The 22,073-nt window shown below is 45.7% G+C and overlaps 1 protein-coding gene across 15 annotated transcripts in view; it reads right to left on the minus strand.

Moving 5' to 3' along the window:
- Window positions 1-12,285, minus strand: part of myo5a (myosin VA) — a 132,432-nt gene extending 120,147 nt beyond the window's left edge. For 3 of the 15 annotated variants that reach the window (XM_033050440.1, XM_033050432.1, XM_033050431.1), the window contains exons 1-2: window positions 12,101-12,281; window positions 11,869-11,947 (exon numbers count right to left, since the gene is read on the minus strand). In XM_033050440.1, coding sequence (XP_032906331.1) covers window positions 11,869-11,895 — 27 coding nt within the window. In that variant the 5' untranslated portion in view covers window positions 11,896-11,947; window positions 12,101-12,281. Of the gene's footprint in view, window positions 1-1,680; window positions 1,826-11,868; window positions 11,948-12,100 lie in introns of those variants that run through there. The other 12 variants (XM_033050437.1, XM_033050436.1, XM_033050430.1 and 9 more) reach the window with 10 other exon arrangements.
- Window positions 12,286-22,073: the final 9,788 nt, after the last annotated feature.

Below are 22,073 nucleotides of genomic sequence, written 5' to 3' on the forward strand. Positions count from 1 at the left end.
ACTTTATATTTTTATTTAAAAAAATGAACTTTATTCATAATAAAAATACATTCAAAAAAATGTGCAAAATGTATACATTCTGAGTGTGCCTCTGCATTCAGTGTTGCTGGTGTTACACCCTAGTAGTGTTAGCTCCTCTCAGTGCACACGGCAGCATTGACACTTACGTGGCCCCCTAGGGTGATATCCCTGCCCTTGTTTGACCGGACTCTGCCCCCCCCCCCACCCCCCAATGTCCAGCAGCGGAAGGACCCCAGACTGTGGAGCTCCCCCACAGAGCCTTGGCATTGGCTGCACCGAGCTTCAGAACGTCCCTCAGGACGTACTCCCGCAGTCTGGGGCGGGCCAGTAGGCAATATTCCCCGACGGACATCTCGCTCTGCTGGGCGGTCAACAAGTCCCGGGCAGGGCAAAGAGAGTCTTTCATCGAGTGGATGGTCTTCCAGCAACGGTCGATGTCCATCTCCAAGTGTGTCCGTCTGAACAGCTCGTAAGGCAGGTGTTACACAGCTGCTTGGGGTGAACTGTGACAAGGACCATTGCATCTTACTCCTGGAAGTGCTTCATATCCAACTAACTGCGATTGGCAATGAAGCCATCGTAATGTAGGCAAAAATAACAAGCCTGAAGGAATAACTAACAACTATTCCAATCAGGTGATGATGATGGAGAGAGGAAGTTGCCAAGAACTGGGGGAGTTAACAAACTGCAAACCGAAGATAGACACAAAAAGCTGGAGTAACTCAGCAGGTCTTGACCCAAAACGCACCCATTCCCTCCCCCCCCTCCCCCCCCCCCACCAGAGATGCTGTCTGGCCCGCTGAGTTACTCCAGCTTTTTGTGTCTGTCACTGGGAGAGATATCCCTTTCCTCACCCGTAGTGCCAATGGGATCATTTACACCAAGGTGAAGAAGCCTTTCTCTCACTGGCTCTTTTAAAAATGTCTCCTTTGTGGCTTTTTGTCCTTAATAGTCCTCAACAGTGAGTTGACTCTTTCGTAATTATTTTTCCAAGTCAGTCACCTGATGCCAAGCTGACACCAGCCACACAAGAAGCTCAGACACTCCCAATCTTCATGAAATGCATCAGGGTCGAAGATCCAAATGTCATAGCCGTTGCCCCAAAGACAACAATAACATTGCCTCCACTCAACGCCCATAATATCCCATCAATTTCTTGCTACCATTTTAGACTTCAGCTGCCTCGGCAAGGTCAACAGCACAATCAAGGACAACACTCCCTCTTCTCCCCTCTCCCATCGGGCCAAAGGTATAGAAGTGTGAAAACGCTCACCTCCAGATTCAGGGACAGTTTCTTCCCAGCTGTTATCAGGCAACTGAACCATCCTACCACAACTAGAGAGCAGTCCTGAACGTCTATCTACCTCATTGGCGACCCTCTGCCTATCTTTGATTGGACTTGAATGTATTGGCATTCGGCTGACTGATTAGCACGCAACAAAAAGCTTTTCACTGCACCTCGGTACACGTGACAATAAACCAAACTAAACTACCCACCAAGCTCCACATCTCATCTCCACAGACCCCACTGATGTGTCCAACTCTACTCTTGCTTCAAGGAACAGGAAACGTGGTTAAAACAGTGGGAAGAAACTAAACTGAATATTTTCTCTGCTCCCAGAGAATAAAACAACAGAACGAACGTCCACTTGCACGTACCTTTACATAAACAAAATCCACGTCCATCCCTCGAGCCCCTCAGTAACTGACCAAGAGTCGCAGTGGAACTACCCTGTTTGCAGCTATGCATTTAGCAGCTCAAGAAGATGATCAGCCTGCAACATCCCCACAAATAACTCTTCACCCTCTTGTGAAATAGTGAACATCACAAAAGCACCGCCCCTCTGTCAAAATATACAGGAAATCAGCAAAAGTCACAGTTCTGATGCAACTAAGTGAAGTCTTTTATTCTTTAAAAAGCACAGGCCCTGAAGCACAATCCCCAGCATCCCTTGCAGCACAAGAGGCAGGCTGTTTTGCAGTAGAGTGATTCATTCATCGGATGGGAAAAGAAAGATTCTACGCAGCAGAAAACGCTGTCATTTTTCTGCTTGCTTGCTGGTGCTCAGGAGACTGCTTGGACCTCAAACTTGCTTAATCTTTCCAGGGGCCGCACTAGAACAAGAACCAGGAGCTCGGCAGTAGTAGGAGGAGTTCAGCTGGTGCTTCAAGTGACCCTGAAATAAACAGTCAATTCCACCCAGAGCCCGAATCAGCACAGAGACCCTCTCGCTCTCTCCCTCCCCTGGGACCGTTAACCAGACACACACAGCAGCCTCAGAATAAACTAAACACAGCATGTGAAATAAGCTCGATGCTTAACCCATTTGCTAAGGTGCTTTGATTGAAGTCACCAAACCACAAAATGGCTGGAAATAGATACATTTCCGAAGACGTTTTTTTTCCACAGATGTTCCTGTCACAGGCCCGATTTTTTTTGCGTAAAAGTGCTTAGCTCAACAATGCAGAAAATTCGAATTATACAAGTACAGAGTACGTCAAAAGCCACAGCGGATTTGCCAATGAATTTGTGGATAAAGACAGTGTGAAGAAATTAAGCTGGGGCGCTGGTATTGGTCACAGAGTCAAACAGATCAGAAACAGGCCCTTCAGCCCACCTTGTCCATGCCAGCCTAGTTGCCATATTGGGCTAGTCCCATTTGTCTGCATATGACCTCCATCCCTCTGGATTATGTGCAGGCAGAGTTGGTTTAGTTTAGAGATGCAACGCGGAAACAGGCCCTTTGGCCCAACGAGTCTGCGCCGACCAGTGATCCCTGCACACTAATGCCCCTGTCCCACTTAGGAAACCTGAACGGAAACCTCTGGAGACTTTGCGCCCCACCCAAGGTTTCCGTGCGGTTCCCGGGGGTTGCAGGTGGTTGCAGGTAGTGGAAGCAGGTAGGGAGACTGACAAAAACCTCCGGGAACCGCACGGAAACCTTGGGCGGGGCGCAAAGTCTCCAGAGGTTTCCGTTCAGGGTTACTAAGTGGGACAGGGGCATGACACTATCCTATGTATCCCACACTATACACCAGGGACAAATCACAATATTACCAAAGCCAATTGACCTACAGGCCTGTACGACTTTGGAGTGTGGGAGGAAACCGGAGCACCCAGAGAAAACCCACGCAGGTCAGGGGGAGAACGTACAAGCTCCGTACAGACACCACCCGGTCTCTGGCGCTGTCCGGCAGCAACTCTACCGCTGCGCCAACGTGCCGCCACTCTGTTGGTCTTGGTATCATGTCCGGCACATACATTGTCAGCCGAAGGGCCTGTTCCTGTACTAAATATGTTCTAAAGTCAGGGGCGATGCAAGTTACATATCATACATAAAAGAACGCAGTGTGTAGGATCAGGAGCAACATGAACACACGTAAGCTACATTGTAATAGAACTGTACTCACACAAAATTTAACAGCCAAGCACTCAAGGTGAATCAAGTCGGGCCACCTACCTACTCATCGTTAGACTACCCCATAATCTACCATAAATTAACTTAATCATCTTAAGAGGGCTCAATAAACTCTGGGGTTAGGCAACTGCAATGAGCCATGACCCTTTTAAAGTGTACATTGCTGGGACCAAGTATTTAAACTCAACGCATTTTATCTCACGCTTTTCTTGTGCTTATAGGTTTACTTAATGCCAGCGCTGAGTCAGTCATAAAACAGGAAAATATTAATAGATAATAGACAATAGGTGCAGGAGTAGGCCATTCGGCCCTTCGAGCCAGCACCGCCATTCAATGTGATCATGGCTGATCATCACCAATCAGTACCCCGTTCCTGCCTTCTCCCCATATCCCCTGACTCCGCTATTTTTAAGAGCCCTATCTAGCTCTCTCTTGAAAGCATCCAGAGAACCTGCCTCCTCCGCCCTCTGAGGCAGAGAATTCCACAGACTCACCACTCTCTGTGAGAAAACGTGTTTCCTCGTCTCCGTTCTAAATGGCTTACTCCTTATTCTTAAACTGTGGCCCCTGGTTCTGGACTTCCCCAACATCGAGAATATGTTTCCTGCCTCTAGCGTGTCCAAACCCTTAACAATCTTATATGTTTCACTAAGATTCCCTCTCATCCTTCTAAACTCCAGAGTGTACAAGCCCAGCTGCTCCATTCACTTAGCATATGACAGTCCCGCCATCCCGGGAATTAACCTTGTAAACCTACGCTGCACTCCCTCAATAGCAAGAATGTCCTTCCTCAAATTAGGGAACCAAAACTGCAAACAATACTCCAGGTGTGGTCTCACTAGGGCTCTGTACAACTGCAGAAGAACCTCTTTGCAGCTATATTCGATACCTCTTGTTATAAAGATTATTCCTCTTGTTATAAAGTTATTCAATTCAGAGAGCAGAAATGCAAGGTCCTGCTCAGAAAAGATGAACTTAGTACGTAGAACTATGTACGTAGAACTTGGAGTTCGCCAAATAAAACTAAGAGTGCAGAGAAGATTTACAAGGCAGTTGCCAGGACTCGAGGGCTTGAGCTATGGGGAGAAGTTGGGCAGGCTAGGACTTTATTCCTTGAAGCGCTGGAGGCAGAGGGTTGATCATTAAGAGGTGTGTAAAATCATGAGAGGAAGAGTGAATAAAACATAAAAAGGGGAGGTCATTTAAGACGGAGATGAGAAAAAACGTTTTCACCCAGAGAGTTGTGAATTTATGGAATTCCCTGCCATAGTGGAGGCCAAGTCACTGGATGGATTTAAGAGAGAGTTAGATAGAGCTCTAGGGGCTAGTGGAGTCAAAGGATATGGAGAGAAGGCAGGCACGGGTTATTGATAGGGGACGATCAGCCATGATCACAATGAATGGCGGTGCTGGCTCGAAGGGACAAATGGCCTCCTCCTGCACCTATGTTTCTATGTATTTTAGGGGAATCAAGAACTAGAGAGGATAGGTTTAAGGTGTGAGGGGAAAGTCTTAATAGGAACCTGAGGAGATAACTTTCCCACACAGAGGGTGGTGGGTATATGGGACGAATGCCAGTGGCAGTAGAGGCAGGAACAATAACAGCATTGAAAAGACACTTGGACAGACGCATGGATAGGAAAGGTTTAGACTGAGGGATATGGGCCAAAGGTGGGCAAAAGGGGCGAGCCTAGATGGAGGATCTTGGTCAGCATGGGCAAGTTGGGCTTATATTCTGTGCTGTCGAAAATGACCCTTGATCACATATACTGAGCACATTAGTCCGCAGTGTAGGTTTCTTGTTCACAATCTCAAATGGACACAGCTCAACCAATTCTGAAGATATAGACGCAAAAAGCTGGAGTAACTCAGCTGGTCAGACAGCATTCTGAGCCAGGTTCCCTGTTGATAACAGGAGTGCAGGGTGGGACACCACTGATCAGTAGGAGAACAAAAAAAAGCATCAGACTTTGTCTTGGTTGCTGCCCAGACAAACTGAGCGCAAAACACGATGAAACCAACCTATTAAAACAGAAAATGTTGCAAATACTCAGCAAGTCATGGAGCTGTGAATGGCGGAGTAGACTTGATGGGCCAAATGGCCTAATTCTGCTCCAATCACATGACTTTATGACAACCCAGTGGTATGAATATTGATTTCTCTAACTTCAAGTAACCCTTACATTCCCCTCTCTCTCCATCCCTCCCCCACCATAGTCTTGTACTAGTTTCAGTGTCGTCCTGTGGGGTCTCATTGTCTGTATAACTTGTTTTCAATGAGCCCACATCGTAACAATAGACAGCTTCCTCTATCATAGCTAGACAAAAATGCTGGAGAAACTCAGCGGGTGAGGCAGCATCTATGGAGCGAAGGAAATAGGCAACGTTTTGGGCTGAAACCCTTCTTCAGACTTCTATCATAGTGACTTTTTTTGATTAGCTATCATTCATTTGTCCTACATGTGCCTATATCACTGTCTATATCTCTCGTTTCCCTTTCCCCTTACTCTGTCTGAAGAAGGGTCTCCATGCGAAACGTCACCGATTCCATTTCTCCAGAGATACTGCCTGACCCCACTGAGTTACTCCAGCTTTTTGTGTCCATCTTCTGCCTGAATAAGAATCCTGACCCGAAGCAACGTTTGTCCATTCCCTCGATAGATGCTGCCTGACCCACTGTGTTTCTGGGGGGGGGGGGGTAGCCATTGTCCTGCCATGTTCCGCACAAAATGTCAGCATCTGCAGGACCTTTTGTCAACTTTTCTGGTCCGTTGAATCCTCTTTCCATCTTCACAACTTGCTGCCTGACCTGCTGAGCATTTCCTGCCAAAGGCTAAGACACAAAGTGCTGGAGTAACTCAGCAGATCAGGCAGCATCTCTGGAGAACATGGGTAGTTGATGTTTCCAGCACTTTGCTTTTATTTGAAGTATATCTCTATTCAATTAGCTCTGATGCCCTGCAGTTGAATTGGCTGTCTACACATCACGATCATTTATTCATGCATTGAAGCCATCAGCTACCTGCTGGATAAATATACTTCTACAGATAAACAAACTGATGCATTAAGAACATTTCATCTTACGAGCTTTGGCTTTTAGGATTTCTTTATTATTGTAATTATACCATTACAATGGGAGTACAGAGAAGGTTCACCAGACTGATTCCTGGGATGTCAGGACTTTCATTTGAAGAAAGACTGGATAGACTCGGCTTGTACTCGCTAGAATTTGGAAGATTGAGGGGGGATCTTATAGAAACTTACAAAATTCTTAAGGGGTTGGACAGGCTAGATGCAGGAAGATTGTTCCCGATGTTGGGGAAGTCCAGAACAAGGGGTCACAGTTTAAGGATAAAGAGGAAATCTTTTAGGACTGAGATGAGAAAAACATTTTTCACACAGAGAGTGGCGAACCTCTGGAATTCTCTGCCACAGAATGTAGTTGAGGCCAGTTCATTGGCTATATTTAAGAGGGGGTTAGATGTGGCCCTTGTGGCTAAAGGGACCAGGGGGTATGGAGAGATGGCAGGTACAGGATATTGAGTTGGATGATCAGCCATGATCATATTGAATGGCGGTGCAGGCTCGAAGGGCCGAATGGCCTACTCCTGCACCTATTTTCTATGTTTCTATGTTTCTATTACAACTGAACTGACCTCTCATCAGCTGGAGAGCAGTCCAGACCTCCCATCTATCTCATTGGAGATCTTTGAACTATCTTTAATCAGACTTTATCTTGCACTAAACATTATACCATTTCTGCTGCATCTGTACACTGTGGAGGGCTTGATTGTAATCATGTGTACACAAAATGCTGGAGTAACTCAGCGGGACAGGCAGCAATTCCGGAGGGAAGGAATGGGTGACGTTTCGGGGGGAGACCCTGCTTCAGACTCAACCCGACCCGAAACGTCACCCATTCCTTCTCTCCAGAGATGTTGCCTGTCCCGCTGAGTTACTCCAGCATTTTGTGTCTACCTTCGATTTAAACCAGCATCTGCAGTTCTTTCCTACACACTTGTAATTATGTTCAAGAAGGAACTGCAGATGCTGGAGAATCGAAGGTAGACAAAACTGCTGGAGAAACTCAGCGGGTGAGGCAGCATCTATGGAGCGAAGGAAATAGGCAACGTTTCGGGCCGAAACGTTGCCTATTTCCTTCGCTCCATAGATGCTGCCTCACCCGCTGAGTTTCTCCAGCAGTTTTGTCTACCTGGCCAACTTATTCATTCATTCATTCAGCTTCTCTCACTCTCTTCCATTCATAATACAAGTTCCATTCACTTTACGTTTAGGATTATTGTTACCACTTGTACCAAGTGACACTAATAATCTGCTTTGCATGTAATCCAAAGATCAAATATATATACTGTACATAAACTCAATCAAGTCAAACACAAGTGTAATACAATACAATACAATACAATTGTACAATACAACAGGTATAGCGAAGGTGAAGATACAGAGTATAGATCTCAGCATTGTAGCGCATCAGTTCCATGGACAAAGTCCAATGTCCGCAATTTAGTTCAGTTTAGTGATACAGCGCGGAAACAGGCCCTTCGGCCCACTGAGTCTGCACTGACCAGCGAGTCCGCTCATTAACACTATCCTACACACACTAGGGATCACTTACATTTATACCAAGCCAATTTATCTACAAACCTGCACGTCTTTGGAGTGTGGGAGTAAACCAACGATCTCGGAGAAAACCAGCATGGTCACAGGGAGAACGTGCAAACTCCGTACAGACAGCACCCGTGGTCAGGATCGAACCCGGGTCTCTGCAGATTTGGCGCTTCAAGGCAGCAACTCTACCGCTGCACCAATGGGGTAGAGGCGAGTTGGCCTTCTGCATTATTGCCAGATCCATGGTTCTCCAGTATTACTGGCTTGCCTCATGTCTTGTAATGCAAAGTGTTTCTTTCTTTCCTCTGCCATTCCCCTACTCCCCCATTATAAATGCACCCGTCTCTGTTCACGACTCCCACATTCTCTCAGTGTTTGTTTTACACGCCAAAGCTCTCTCCATCTGTCCCTGTGTTTCCGGCCAGTGAACTCGCTCATGTTCCACTTTATCTTTATCAATTTACATTCAGCATTTTTGGGATAGAAATTGTGGCCTTTCACATCCCCTTTTAGTCTTTCACAACGTGTTTTGCAGCTGGTGAAATACTTTGAGTATGTAGAGACTGTTGTTGGGGTGTCGCTTGTGTCTGCACTCGTGGGCACCAAATGGCTCCGATCAGGCTCGTCTAAGATTACATTAAACCAAGGGCAACCTGGGGTAAATTTACCTCTAGGGGTAAATGTCGCCTACCCAGGGGGTAAACTTGTTGATTCTGGATTTGCACATATTTTTTCTCATTGACTGACTCCGTTTGGTTCTGGCAAAGCGGTATCTGTCCATCATTAGTTGTCCGTAATAAATTGAAATAACATTGTTATGTGCTATTAAAGATGCCAGGGGTAAACGGGACGGAAAATGTTGGGAACCCCGGCATTAAACCATCGTGCCCTTTCTCTAATAGAGGATAGCCTGGATGGAGTGGATGTGGAGAGGATGTTTGCACTAGTGGAAGTCGAGGACCAGAGGCCATAGGTTCAGAATTAAAGGACGGACCTTTAGAAAGGAGATAAGGAGGAATTTCTTTAGCCAGAGTGGCAAATCTGTGGAATTCTTTGCCACAGAAGGCTGTGGAGGCCATTAATTGATATTTTGAAGGCAGAGATTGACATATTCTTGGTTAGTAAGGGGGTCAGGGGTTATGGGGCAAAGGCAGGAAGATAAGGTTGAGTGGGAAAGATGCAAATGGCACAATCTCAAACATGATCAAATAACGTCTTGAATGCCTTGAACGCAACCAAAGATCAGTTCCCAAAACTGTTTCTCTCTCCACAGATGCTGCCCGACGTGCAGAGAGCTTCCAGCACATTCCATTTTACAGAAACTATTTTTATTTCCTTTTTCTTTAAATACAACCAAACGTATCGGAAAAAGAGCTAGACAATATTAGACAGAGCTGTACAGCATGGCAACAGGCCCTTCGGCCCACATTGTTGATGCAATCAAGATGGTAAAGTAGGTTTGTCCCACTTGCCTGTGTTTGACCCATATTCCTCTAAACCTCTCCTGTTCATATATTAGTTCCAATGTTTTGTAAAAGCCCTAATTGCTTCAACAATGCAACACTTGATCAACAATCAGATGAAGATGTTTACAGTCATATACAGGACAGAAACAGGCCCTTGTCCAACTAGTCCATTCTGATCAAGATGCCCCATCCTAGCTCGTCCCGTTTGCTTTCGTTAGACTGATATCCCTCTAAACATTTCCTATCCTTGTACTTGTCCAAATAACTTTTACACTTTGTTGTTGGACCCCCTCCACTACAAGATTGTTAAGGGCTTGGACACGCTAGAGGCAGGAAACATGTTCCCCATGTTGGGGGAGTCCAGAATCAGGGCCACAGATTAAGAATAAGGAGTAAGCCATTTGAACGAAGACGAGGAAACACTTTTTCTCACAGTGGTGAGTCTGTGGAATTCTCTGCCTCAGAGGGCGATGGAGGCCGGTTCTCTGGATGCTTTCAAGAGAGAGCTAGATAGGGCTCTTAAAAATAGCGGAGTCAGGGGATATGGGGAGAAGGCAGGAACGGGGTACTGATTGGTGATGATCAGCCATGATCACATTGAATGGCGGTGCTGGCTTTAAAGGCCAAAAGGCCTACTCCTGCACCTATTGTCTGTTGTCTACATCCTCTGGCAGCTCATTAATCTAGCCTCCACCCTCTGTGTGAAAAAGTTGTCCCTCAGTTTCCTATTAAATCTTTCCCATCTCATCTTAACCCTATGTCTTCTAGTTGTTCATTCCACTACCCCGGGGAAAAAACTCTGTGCATTTGCCCCCATCTAGTCCCCTTATGATTTTATACATCTCTATAAGATCAGACCCCATCCTCCTGCACTCCAAGGTATCTAGTCCCAGCCTGCTCAACCTCTCCCTATAGCTCAGGCCCTCAAGTCCTGACCAGATCCTTGTAAATCTCTTCTCTACACCCATTCCAGCTTACTGGCATCTTTCCTATATATCAGGGTGACCAAACTATTCAAATTACTTCTCTATCCCCTCCAAACTATTTTAATGTCCCTCTCTATCCCCTCCCATTTGTCTTACTGTCTCCGACTACATTCTATCTTTGTCCCACCTCCACCCGATATCAGTCTGAAGAAGGGTCTCGACCCGAAACGTCACCCATTCCTTCTCCAGAGATGCTGCCTCACCCGCTGAGTTACTCCAGCATTTTGTGTCTACCTTCGATTTAAACCAGCATCTGCAGTTCTTTCATAGAAACATAGAAAGTAGGTGCAGGAGGAGGCCATTCGACCCTTCGAGCCAGCACCGCCATTCATTGTGATCATGGCTGATCATCCCCTATCAATAACCCGTGCCTGCCTTCTCCCCATATCCCCTAGAGCTCTATCTAACTCTCTCTTAAATCTCTTTTCTACATATTTAAATGACCAATTGCTTATAATGATTTAAACGTCCAGATAGTGACACAGAGTGAGAAAGGGGGTTAGTATTTAATAATTATTATATGGGAAACTGATGTAAATTGCAAACATTGGTGTGAGCTGGGGTTAGAACTAGTCACTACCTGCACTGAACCACTGGGAAGCCCCAGCCAGGCCTTCTGGCCACATTTAAAGCAGGCCGGCCAGGGCATGAAAACTCATTTAAAAAGCCCAGATAATTTGGGGGGAGAGGAGTTTCCCAGTGAGTTGGATGTGACCTCACAAACCACACAGCCTGCGTTTGTTTGGGGAGGGCGGGGGTTGGAAATTGATTCAATTCAATGGGGAAAGCTCCCTGCACAATCAATTGTAGCTGGAGCTCTCTCCTAACCTCTCCTACTTCAATTCATCACCTTCCCTCGCTCTCCACGACCCCTTCCTCAATTCACCACCCTTCCCTACATCCGTCTCTGTACACTACCCCTCCCTTTCTCTCTCCCCCACCCACCACCCTTTCTCTCTCATTTCACCACCCATTTCGCTTCCTCCCTCACCCATCCTTCTCTTCCTCTCTCCCCACCTCTCCCCTTCCCCTCTCCAACCCTTCCCCATCCACCCGGCAAACCCCAAATTAAAACGCAAGCACAAACACACACACACACACACGTAAATGCCAGGGGCGCAGACACCCCTGCGATCATTGTTCTTCTCTCTCGCCGCTGTGACTGCAAGCTCCGCCGTTCCGAATAGGGAACCGCAGTGTGACCATGAAACACATACCCCTCCCCACCCCCACCCCCACACACATAGACATAGACACAGACACAGACATAGACAGAGCGGTGTACGCTGCGGCCGGGGCAGCTTTGAGCCAAAGCCGCGGGCAATGAAAACTGCAACAAGCCCTTACCTTGGTGAAGAGCTCGGATGCTGCCATTCTGAAGCGCTGCGTCTCCGCCGCTCCAGCGCCGGCCCCTTGTCTTGTCAACCTGGCAGAGGGGAAAGGAGGGGGTGGGGGCAGAGAGAGAGAGAGAGAGAGAAAGGAATGAAAGGATGGGCTTGTAATTACAAGATTGCAGAGGAATAACACGGGGCTCCCTCCACCTCCTCATCCCCCCTCACCCCCAGGGTACCAGCCTCACCTGTGTCCCTCACTCTGCTACCGGCCTGTGCATTCTGGGTATGAGGGAGGCAGGCATGGAGATGCTGGTTTGTGCAAAAAAAAAAAAAAAAAAATCTGTGCTGAATGTGTGTGTTGTGCAGCGTTGAGTCAGACGGTGTTGAGTCAGTGAGAGAGCGCCGCCGCACGGAGCAGCAAGGAGAACCAGCCAGCCAGCTCCCTCATCCACAGTCCACAGCGTTTCATTCCCACATGCATCGAAATCAACAACGCAAGCAGGAATTTCATTGTGTACCAAGCAACTGCAGCTGCTAGTCTACACCGAAGGTGGCTGTGGAGGCCAGGTCAATCGATATTTTCAAGGCATAGATAGATTCTTAATTACTAAAGGTGTCAGGGGTTTATGGGGAGAAGGCAGGAGAATGTGGTTGAGAGGGAAAGATAGATCAGCCATGATTAAGTCTGAAGAAGGGGTTCGGCCCGAAACGTTGCCTATTTCCTTTGCTCCATAGATGCTGCTTCACCCGCTGAGTTTCTCCAGCATATTTGTGTACCTTCGATTTTCCAGCATCTGCAGTTCCTTCTTAAACGATCAGCCATGATTGAATGGTGGAGTAGACTTGAAGGGCCGAATGGCCTAATTCTTCTCCTATCACTTATGAAAATGCTGGAGTAACTCAGCGGAACAGGCAGCATCACTGGAGAGAATGGATGGGTGAAGTTTCAGGTCGAGACCCTTCTGCAGACATTGTTCTGTTCTTGGTACATATGACAATTAAATACTCTTGCCGTTCCTCTGTGACTGAGACTTGGTTGTATTTTTTAATATATAAATGTATAGATATAAATCTGATTTGATTGGATGGCATGCAAAACAAAGCTTTTCTCTGTACCTCAGTACACGTGACAATGATAATATAGTTACTGTTGGGCAGGAGGTACAGAAGCCTGAAGTCACACACAGCCTAAGTTTGTAACAGCTCCTGCAACCATCAGATTGTTGAACCAACTGACAATATCACTTCCTTCACATCCAACAATGAGTCTGAAGAAGGGTTTCGACCCGAAACGTCACCCATATCCAAAGATGCTGCCTTTCAGGTTACTCCAGCATTTTGTGTCTATCTTTTCCGACAATGGATGTTGGTGTCGGCTCTGATTTGTTCTGTAAATATTCATACCTCTAGTTTCCCTCTCCTATGACTCTCAGTCTGAAAGAAGGGCATCGACCCAAAATGTCACCTATTCCTTTTCTCCATAGATGCTGCCTGACCCACTGAGATACTCCAGCATGTTGTGTCTATCCTATCTTAACCCAAATATCACTGTACCTTAATTGGTGCATGTGACAATAAATCCGAACTTGAACGAATACTGCAACCCACTTACATAGAAACATAGAAAATAGGTGCAGGAGTAGGCCATTCGGCCCTTCAAGCCTGCACCGCCATTCGATATGATCATGGCTGATAATCCAACTCAGTATCCCATCCCTGCCATCTCTCCATACCCCCTGATCCCTTTAGCCACAAGGGCCACATCTAACTCCCTCTTAAATATAGCCAATGAACTGGCCTCAACTACCTTCTGTGGCAGAGAATTCCACAGATTCACCACTCTGTGTAAAAAATGATTTTCTCATCTCGGTCCTAAAAGACTTCCCTCTTATCCTTAAACTGTGACCCCTAGTTCTGGACTTCCCCAACATCGGGAATAATCTTCCTGCATCTAGCCTGTCCAACCCCTTAAGAATTTTGTAAGTTTCTATAAGATCCCCCCTCAATCTTCTAAATTCTAGCGTGTACAAGCCGAGTCTATCCAGTCTTTCTTGATATGAAAGTCTTGCCATCCCAGGAATCAGTCTGGTGAACTTTCTCTGTACTCCCTCTATGGCAAGAATGTCTTGCCTTCTTGGACAACTATTTTCAGTTCCAATTATATTTTGCACTAATGCCATGGTTTTATTTTTACACAGTCCTCTTTCTTTTAGAATGTTATGTGCAACTTATATATCATTCATGTATAATTTGGTTTTTCTGTGTGTTAAGTCTATGCATCTGTGATGTTGCTGCAAGTAAGATTTTCATTGTACCACAACCACGCACATGACAATAAATGCTGGTTTCCTATACAATGTGTAGGGAAGAACTGCAGATGCTGGTTTAAACCGAAGATTGACACAGAATGCTGGAGTAACTCAATGGGACAGGCAGCATCCCTGGAGAGAAGGAATGGGTGACGTCACATCCAGAGATGATGCCTGCCACTGAGTTACTCCAGCATTCTGTGCCTATCTTCAACCTGAAACAAGGCACAGACTGGGGTAAAGTTCTGATCTGTTTGAAGTTTGTTTTCTTTGGAGAAAAATACATTCCTTTTGAGGACAATGGAACAGGTGAAACATGAAATAAGGGAGAACATGGAACAAAAATCGTGCTTCATTGGAATTTGACCAGATTTTCCCAAATGAAATTAATCAAGAACTGATGGTTTAATCAACTGGGAAATAGTCATTCACCCCTCCCCCCCCCCCCCTCACCTTCACCACCCCCCCCTCACCTTCACCACCACCCCCCTCACCTTCACCACCACCCCCCCCCCCTCACCTTCACTACAGTTCATAAACACAAACTGAGTGGGAGCATCTTCACCTGCAAATGGTTTTGCTTCCCTCCAGCTATGAACATTAAACCCCCTACAAAGCCCACGCGCAGGGTTTTTAAAATTAAATGCAAGATGAACAAATCAATAGCAAAATACGCTACCACTTTATTGATCAATACTGCTGTTAGCTGACCTGCTGAATTGTTTTGCAAAATTAATTCATCACACAGTAGAAACAAAAGTAATTATATTTAAACATTCTACTGCCACTTCATTCCTGTTTGCTTTTCACTCCATGCCTTTGTCACTTACTCCACCCAGCGGCCCATCAACCCCCCTCATCTAAATCCACCTATCACTTACCTGCCTTTCTGCCGTCCTCAGCTCTTTTCCAGCTTTATCCCCCCCACAACCCCGTGTGAAGAAGGGTCTGACCTGAAATGTCGTCTGTCCATTCTCTCCACAAATACCGCCTGACTCCTTGTGTACCTTTAGCGCTTTGTGTTTTGCTCAAGATTCCACCATCTGCGGTTCTTTATGTCTCCAATTGTTTTGTGTCAGTGGCCAGCTGACTTTTCCCGAAGATTTAATATTATTGCACAGGCTTCTTCTCCAGACTAAATTCAAATTTATGTTGAGTTTTAAGGCCCACACATGTTCAGTCAAGCCTTTGTATCTGAATTATGTGCAATTACTCACACAGCAGAGAAACACTTTCTCTACAATACAACCGTGTCAAAGTGGAGGGGCATAGTTTGCTCTGCCTGCAACCTTGTGCGCTGGGTTGACAAAATATATTTAAATACCAGATAAACGTTGCCTTTGCATGACATTTCAGTGACAGTGTAAAGCTTTGATCCATTGTACACAGGGTAGATGGACAGAACCTTTTACCCCAGGGTGGAAACGTGCCAAAGATAGGCAGACATAGCTTTAAGGTGAGAGGAGCAAGGGTAACAGATTTTAAACAAAAATTAATTTAGAGATACAGCGTGAAAACAGTCACGTGTCCATGCCGACCAGCGATCCCCGTACACTGGCACTATCCCGCACACAAGGGACAATTTACAATCTTTACCAAAGCCATTTAACCTACAAACCTGTCTGTCTTTGGTGGCAGGCAGAAATGCTGGAGAAACTCAGCGGGTCAGGCAGCATCTATGGAGCGAAGGAAATAGGCAACGTTTCGGGCCAAAACCCTTCTTCAGACTCTTTGGAGTGTGGGAGGAAACCGGAGCATCTGGAGAAAACCCACGCGGTCACGGGGAAAAAGTATAAATTCTGTACAGACAGCACCCGTGGTCAGGATCGAACCCGGGTCTCTGGTGCTGGAAGCAACTCTACCACTCTGCTACCCAGCCGCCCGAGATGTGTGAGCATGTTTTTTTTTTTTTAAACAGAATGGTGGGTGCAGGAAACACGGTGCCAGGGGTGGTGGTGGAGCTAGATACAATAGCAATGTTTAAGAGGCTTTTGGATTGGCGCATGGATATGCAGGGAATGGATGGATATGGATCATGTGCAGGCAGAGGGGATAGTCTAAGTTAGCATCATGAATGGCATGGACATTGTGGGCGGAAGTGCCTGGTCCAGTGCGGTGTTGCGTGATTACAAGAATGCAAGAAAGTAGGGGGACCCAAGTTGCTGGAGCGAGGAGGGGTCGCTGAAAGTGGAGGGACCCGACTGAGATGGGGGGGGGGGGGGGGGGGACCGCCAAGAACGAGTGGCGGTAGGCCTGGTTCGCCGTTGCGAGAAGACTGTTCCATTAACTTTTTTGTAACTTTGATGGCACCAGAAATGTGGCAACTCTTTGTATATTGCCTAAGTGAGGTCTGCTGTATGATTCTACTGAATTGTATGCAAAGAACTTCACTGTACCAAGGTACACGTGATAAATCATTGGATCATTGAAATCTGGACTAATTGCAACTGCAGTGATGTGCCTGTGGTGATAATGAATAAGCCAGTTCAGGAAACTGCTCCATACAGTTAAGAGATCATAGGCCTCAGGGTAGGTTGACAGGAGAATGGGATTAGGAGGGATATCGATCAGCCACGATCGATTAGGAGGGATATCGATCAGCCAACAGGTCTACAGAGGACGCCATATCGGCGGCCCTACACTCTGCCCTGACCCACCTGGACAACAACAACTCCTACATCAGGTTGCTGTTCATTGATTTCAGCTCCGCTTTTAACACCGTCATCCCCGCCAGCTTGATCACCAAACTCAGCGGACTTGGCATCTCCACCTCCCTCTGCAACTGGACACTGGATTTCCTCACCAACAGACCACAGTCTGTTAGGGTCAACAACCTCACCTCCACCACTATAACACTGAACACCGGCGTGCCACAGGGCTGTGTGCTCAGCCCTCTCCTCTACTCCCTCTTCACCCACGACTGCATCCCTAAGTACGGATCCAACGCCATCATTAAGTTTGCTGACGACACCACGGTGGTAGGACTGATCAGTGACAACGATGAGTCAGCCTACAGAGAGGAGGTCCAGCACCTGACAACCTGGTGTGCCAACAATAACCTCGTCCTCAACTCCAAGAAGACGAAGGAAATTATTGTCGACTTCAGGAAGGTCAGAGGGGGCAGACATACCCCCATCCATATAAACGGGACTGAGGTGGAGCGCGTCTCCAGCTACAAATTCCTCGGGGTACACATCTCGGAGGATTTGTCCTGGTCCCTCAACACCTCCAAGCTGATCAAAAAGGCACAGCAGCGCCTTTACTTCCTGAGGAGGCTCAAGAAAGTCCACCTGTCCCCCCAGATCCTGACCAACTTCTACCGGTGTACCATCGAGAGCATCCTGACCACCTGCTTCACGGTATGGTACAGCAGCTGCACTGTTGCGGACAGGAAGGCATTACAACGGGTGGTGAAAACCGCGCAGCACATCATCGGTGCCCTGCTCCCTGCCATGGATGCCCTCCACCGAAAGCGGTGTCTGAGACGGGCTGGGAAGATCATTAAAGACCCCTCCCACCCCAACCATGGACTGTTTGCCCTCCTCCCATCAGGGAGGCGGTACAGGAGCCTCAGGTCTCGTACCAGTAGGATGAGGAACAGCTTCTACAATCATGCCGTCGCATTGGTGAACTCGGAGTCCCGCCGATAGATTCCTCCGGTCCCTCCGTCCCCATTGTTTAATTATTCTGTATTTTTTATTATTCTGTATCCTCTTTTTTTTTAAATTTCTATATGCACTACTACTACGGACTGACGCAAAACTGCATTTCGTTGTACCCATACTCAGTATTTGTGCAATGACATTAAAGTTGAATTGAATTGAATGGTGGAGTAGACTTGATTGGCTGAATGACCTAATTCTGCTCCTATCACTTATGAACATGAAATTGAGTCTACTTTAGTCATGGGCTTCTGGGTAAATTGGCGAATTGAGTCTAATTTGGCTTCTAGTAAAAGAAGATGATGGCGGAGAATTGTTTTGTGATTGGAAGCCTGTGACCCTTGTGTTTGCTATATACACTGAGGAATTTGATATTAATCTAGGAGGCGTGATTAATGTGTTTGCAGATGACACCAACATTAGTGGCGGTGTCAATAGTGGCATAGTTGTAAGGAACCAGGATAGGTTTAAACTAAGAAAACTCATGGAAAAACTCAGCAGGTCGAGCAACATCTGTGGAGACAATGGGGTCATGGATGATTCAGGTAAAGACCTTGCATCAGAGGGGAGATAACCAATATATGGGATGGGGAGGGAGTGAGGCAGGCAGGGGTCTGGCAAGAATTGGCACAGCCAAATAAAAGGGGGTGAGAGATAACGAGCAGTCAAGTGGGGCAGAGGGAGACAGTACGTGGAGGGTGACAGGTGGGGACAGGTGAGGAGAGAGAAACATAAGGGGCAGATGGCAGCAAGTGGGGGAAGGGGGATACCCGAGTAGATTAGGAGAGAAAGGAGAGAGAGAATGCATACTACCTGACACTGGAAAATTTATTGTTCATAAATTATAGGAGCAGAATTAAGCCACTCGGCCCATCAAGTCTACTATGGCATTCAATCATGGCTGATGTATCTTTCCCTCTCAACCCCATTCTCCGCCTTCTCCCCGTAACCCCTGACACTCGTACCATGTTATAAGAACAAGAATGCACCTCTTGACTTTAGAACAGCAAAATGGAACAGGAAAGGCCCCTATTTTACTCTAATTCCCAAGAGCTTAGTCAGATGGCAGACCTCAGTATCTGCATCAATAATTCTCCCAAGTGTTAAATGTGCAATAATTGTCCTTGTGAGGGATGTTCCACGTGATTTACTCCAATAGCTTGGAGGCACACTTGGAATATCGTAATAAAAAACAAATGTGATGTCCAGAACTAGATTGACAATCTCTGGACTCTTTGAGGGTCATCCTGAATGTTAAGATAGTTGATCAAAGCAGGAATAGATTCAGCACAGACTATTCCTTCATGGTCCACGTGGATTCGCTGCAATGGAAAGTGCTGCTTCTGATTTTTACGCATACATTTCATCAGCTGAAGCTTTCCCGAAGCTGCAAACTGGCCAAGATCAAACTATTAACAAAATTATTTACATTTTCAAGTGGCTTTTTATTTTTATTTTTAAAAGATCACGTTTATGCCAACATAGTAAAAATATGGGTAAAAAACTGTAATCTTGCAAATATAACCTCTTGTTACACAGGAGATATGAGCTTCACCATGGTGAGTTGAAGACTTAATCAGTCATACAGCTCAGAAACAGCTCTTCGGTCCAACTTGTCCCTGCCAACATAGATTCCCCATGTAAGAAAGTGCCATTTGCCCAAGTTTGGCCCATATCCCTCAAAACCTTTCCTATCTATGTACCTGTCTAAATGTCTTTCAAACATTTTTTGTACCTGCCTCAACTACTTCCCTTGGCAGCTCACTCCTTACTCACCAACCTCTTTGCATTAAGGTTTCCCCTCAGGTTCTTATTGAATGTTTTCAATCACACCTGAAAAATATGCCCTCCAGTTCTTGATTCCCCTACACTTGCGTGCATTCACCCTATATATCCCCGTATTATTTTATACACCTCTATAAAGTCATCCCTCAGCCTCCCCTGATCCAAGGAATTAGCTTATTTCTGTATAACATTCAGCCTTGCGTTTCTCTGGGTGACTCATCACGATTTACTTTGATGTAAGGAACTAGTTGCAAGGCAGAATAGTTTCTTTCAGAGAGAAAATGGAGGTCCGTTGAAGCACAATATACAACAGGGACTATTTTAAGATTCAACAAGCTGTCAAGCATTTCAGATAGAAACGGAAAGTGCCATAAACACTGGGCAGATCAAGCAGCATCTGTGGGGAGAGGTACAGATTCAACTCTTCAGGGCTAGTATTTTGTCTATCACTGAGCGTTTGGAATGCCTTCATAGACATCAAATAAACATGTGGGAATCTTTACGTGCAAACTGGCAATTATTCACCCATGCTAGTGGCTGAAAACCGACATTCAAATGGCAGGGATAAAATTAATTAGCAAAACTGGAGCAGTAAATCAAGTGGAACATCTCTCAAATGGACAATCATTGCACATTTAACACTTGGGAGAATTATTGACGCAGATACAGAGATCTGACTGTAAGCTGTATCAAGCTATGGTAAAATAGAGGTTTCCTGTTCCTTGTTTCTGTTCTAAAGCTAAGAGTCACATTCTTGTTCTTATTAATATGTTCAGATCCCATTCATTTTAAAATGCACTTGAAAACTTGGAAATAAGAGGTCAGAATAAAAACATTGAAATTAAAAGGTGCAGAGACCCGTGTTCGATCCTAACTACAGGTGCTGTCCGTATGGAGTTTGTACGTTATCCCTGTGACCGCGTGGGTTTTATCCAGGTGCTCCAGTTTCCTCCCACACTCCAGATATACAGGTTTGTAGGTTCATTGACCAGTAAATTTCCCCTAGTGTGGATAATACTAGTGTACGGGGTGATCAATGGTTGGTGCAGACTCGGTGGGCCGAAGGGCCTGTTTCCGTGCTGTATCTCTAGTCTGAAATTTTCTCTAAGAGCAAGCTATAAACATGGTATATTCTACACAAGCTTTTGATATTACAAAATGACCTACCTTCCACGTACTATTTTAGGATTGAATAATCCATATGACAGTGCAAAACACAAGCAGATGGCATCTCTTACAGCATTGAGACATTAGTCTAAATATTGGAAACCGTTCTTCCCCTCTCCGTCTTGAAGGAAGCAGTTTGCAGGTTGCATTGCATGTGTGATGGAGGGTTCCATGTTGAAAAGCACCCGAGTTCTGTTCAGAAGAATAAAACTTTTCTTTGAAGATGTATAATTTAATACAAAATGCAAGGCAAGCACGGTTGATATTAAAGTAAATCGAGTTTGTTGGCATTCAGGTTTTGAGCATCATTGCAGCAAATTAAACCCAACCTCCACTCAAAATCAGCCAGTCGGTAATCGTGAAATTTATCAGTGAGCAAATTGTTAATACTCTTTGCCCTTGGAACACAAGGAACTGCAGATGCCGGTTCACAAAACAAATGTTGGGGGAGTAACTCAGCTGGTCAAGCAGCATCTTTGGAGGACGCGGACAGGTGATATTTCGGGTCGGGACCCTTCTTTAGCCTGAAGGATAGTCACTTGATGGAAATTATTCAGATAGAACATAGAGCACTATAGCATGGGAACAATGCCTTCAACCAACAAAATCTGTGCTGAACATGTTAGGTTAAATCAATCTCCTCTGCCTGCACATGATTCATATCCATGTGCCCATCTAAAAGTCTTTTAAATGCCACCATTGTACCTGCCTCCACCACCATTCTTGGCAGCGTGTTCCACTCTCTATTGTGTAAGAAAATACTTGCCTCACGCACCACCTTTAAACTTTGTCCCTCTCACCTTAAAGCTATGTCCTCCAGTCTTTGACACTTCCACCCTGGGAGCAAGGTTCTGTCTGTCTACCTTATCGATGCCTCAATGTTATGTACTTCTATCAAACACCTCTCTAAACTTGTTCGCTATCTGGATTGGCTGCAAATGCATATGGGAACAGGCCAATAGGCTATAATTGCAGAGAATTATATAACTGTTAAATGCTAGCACAACCCATCAAAAGCATCAGCTGGACACTAAATGTAGCACGCAGATGAATCCAAATTATAATTTGAAGTGTTTGGAAATGTGTTTCTTTGGAGGAATAGTCAGTTTCACTAACTTCTACTCTTCAATTGATTAGGTTCGATCTTCTGATGCATCCCAATGATATCTGGAGGGTTTATATCATCCTCCTGTTATAAAGTGCTGAAACCTAGAAGACCAACTGATTCCCCACACTCAAGATTTGCAGCAAACTAATTGCACACAACTCCCCGGTATTTAAATGTAGCAACAGCA

The sequence above is a fragment of the Amblyraja radiata genome, chromosome 34, assembly GCF_010909765.2.
Source record: "Amblyraja radiata isolate CabotCenter1 chromosome 34, sAmbRad1.1.pri, whole genome shotgun sequence".
Classification (NCBI taxonomy): Eukaryota; Metazoa; Chordata; class Chondrichthyes; order Rajiformes; family Rajidae; genus Amblyraja; species Amblyraja radiata.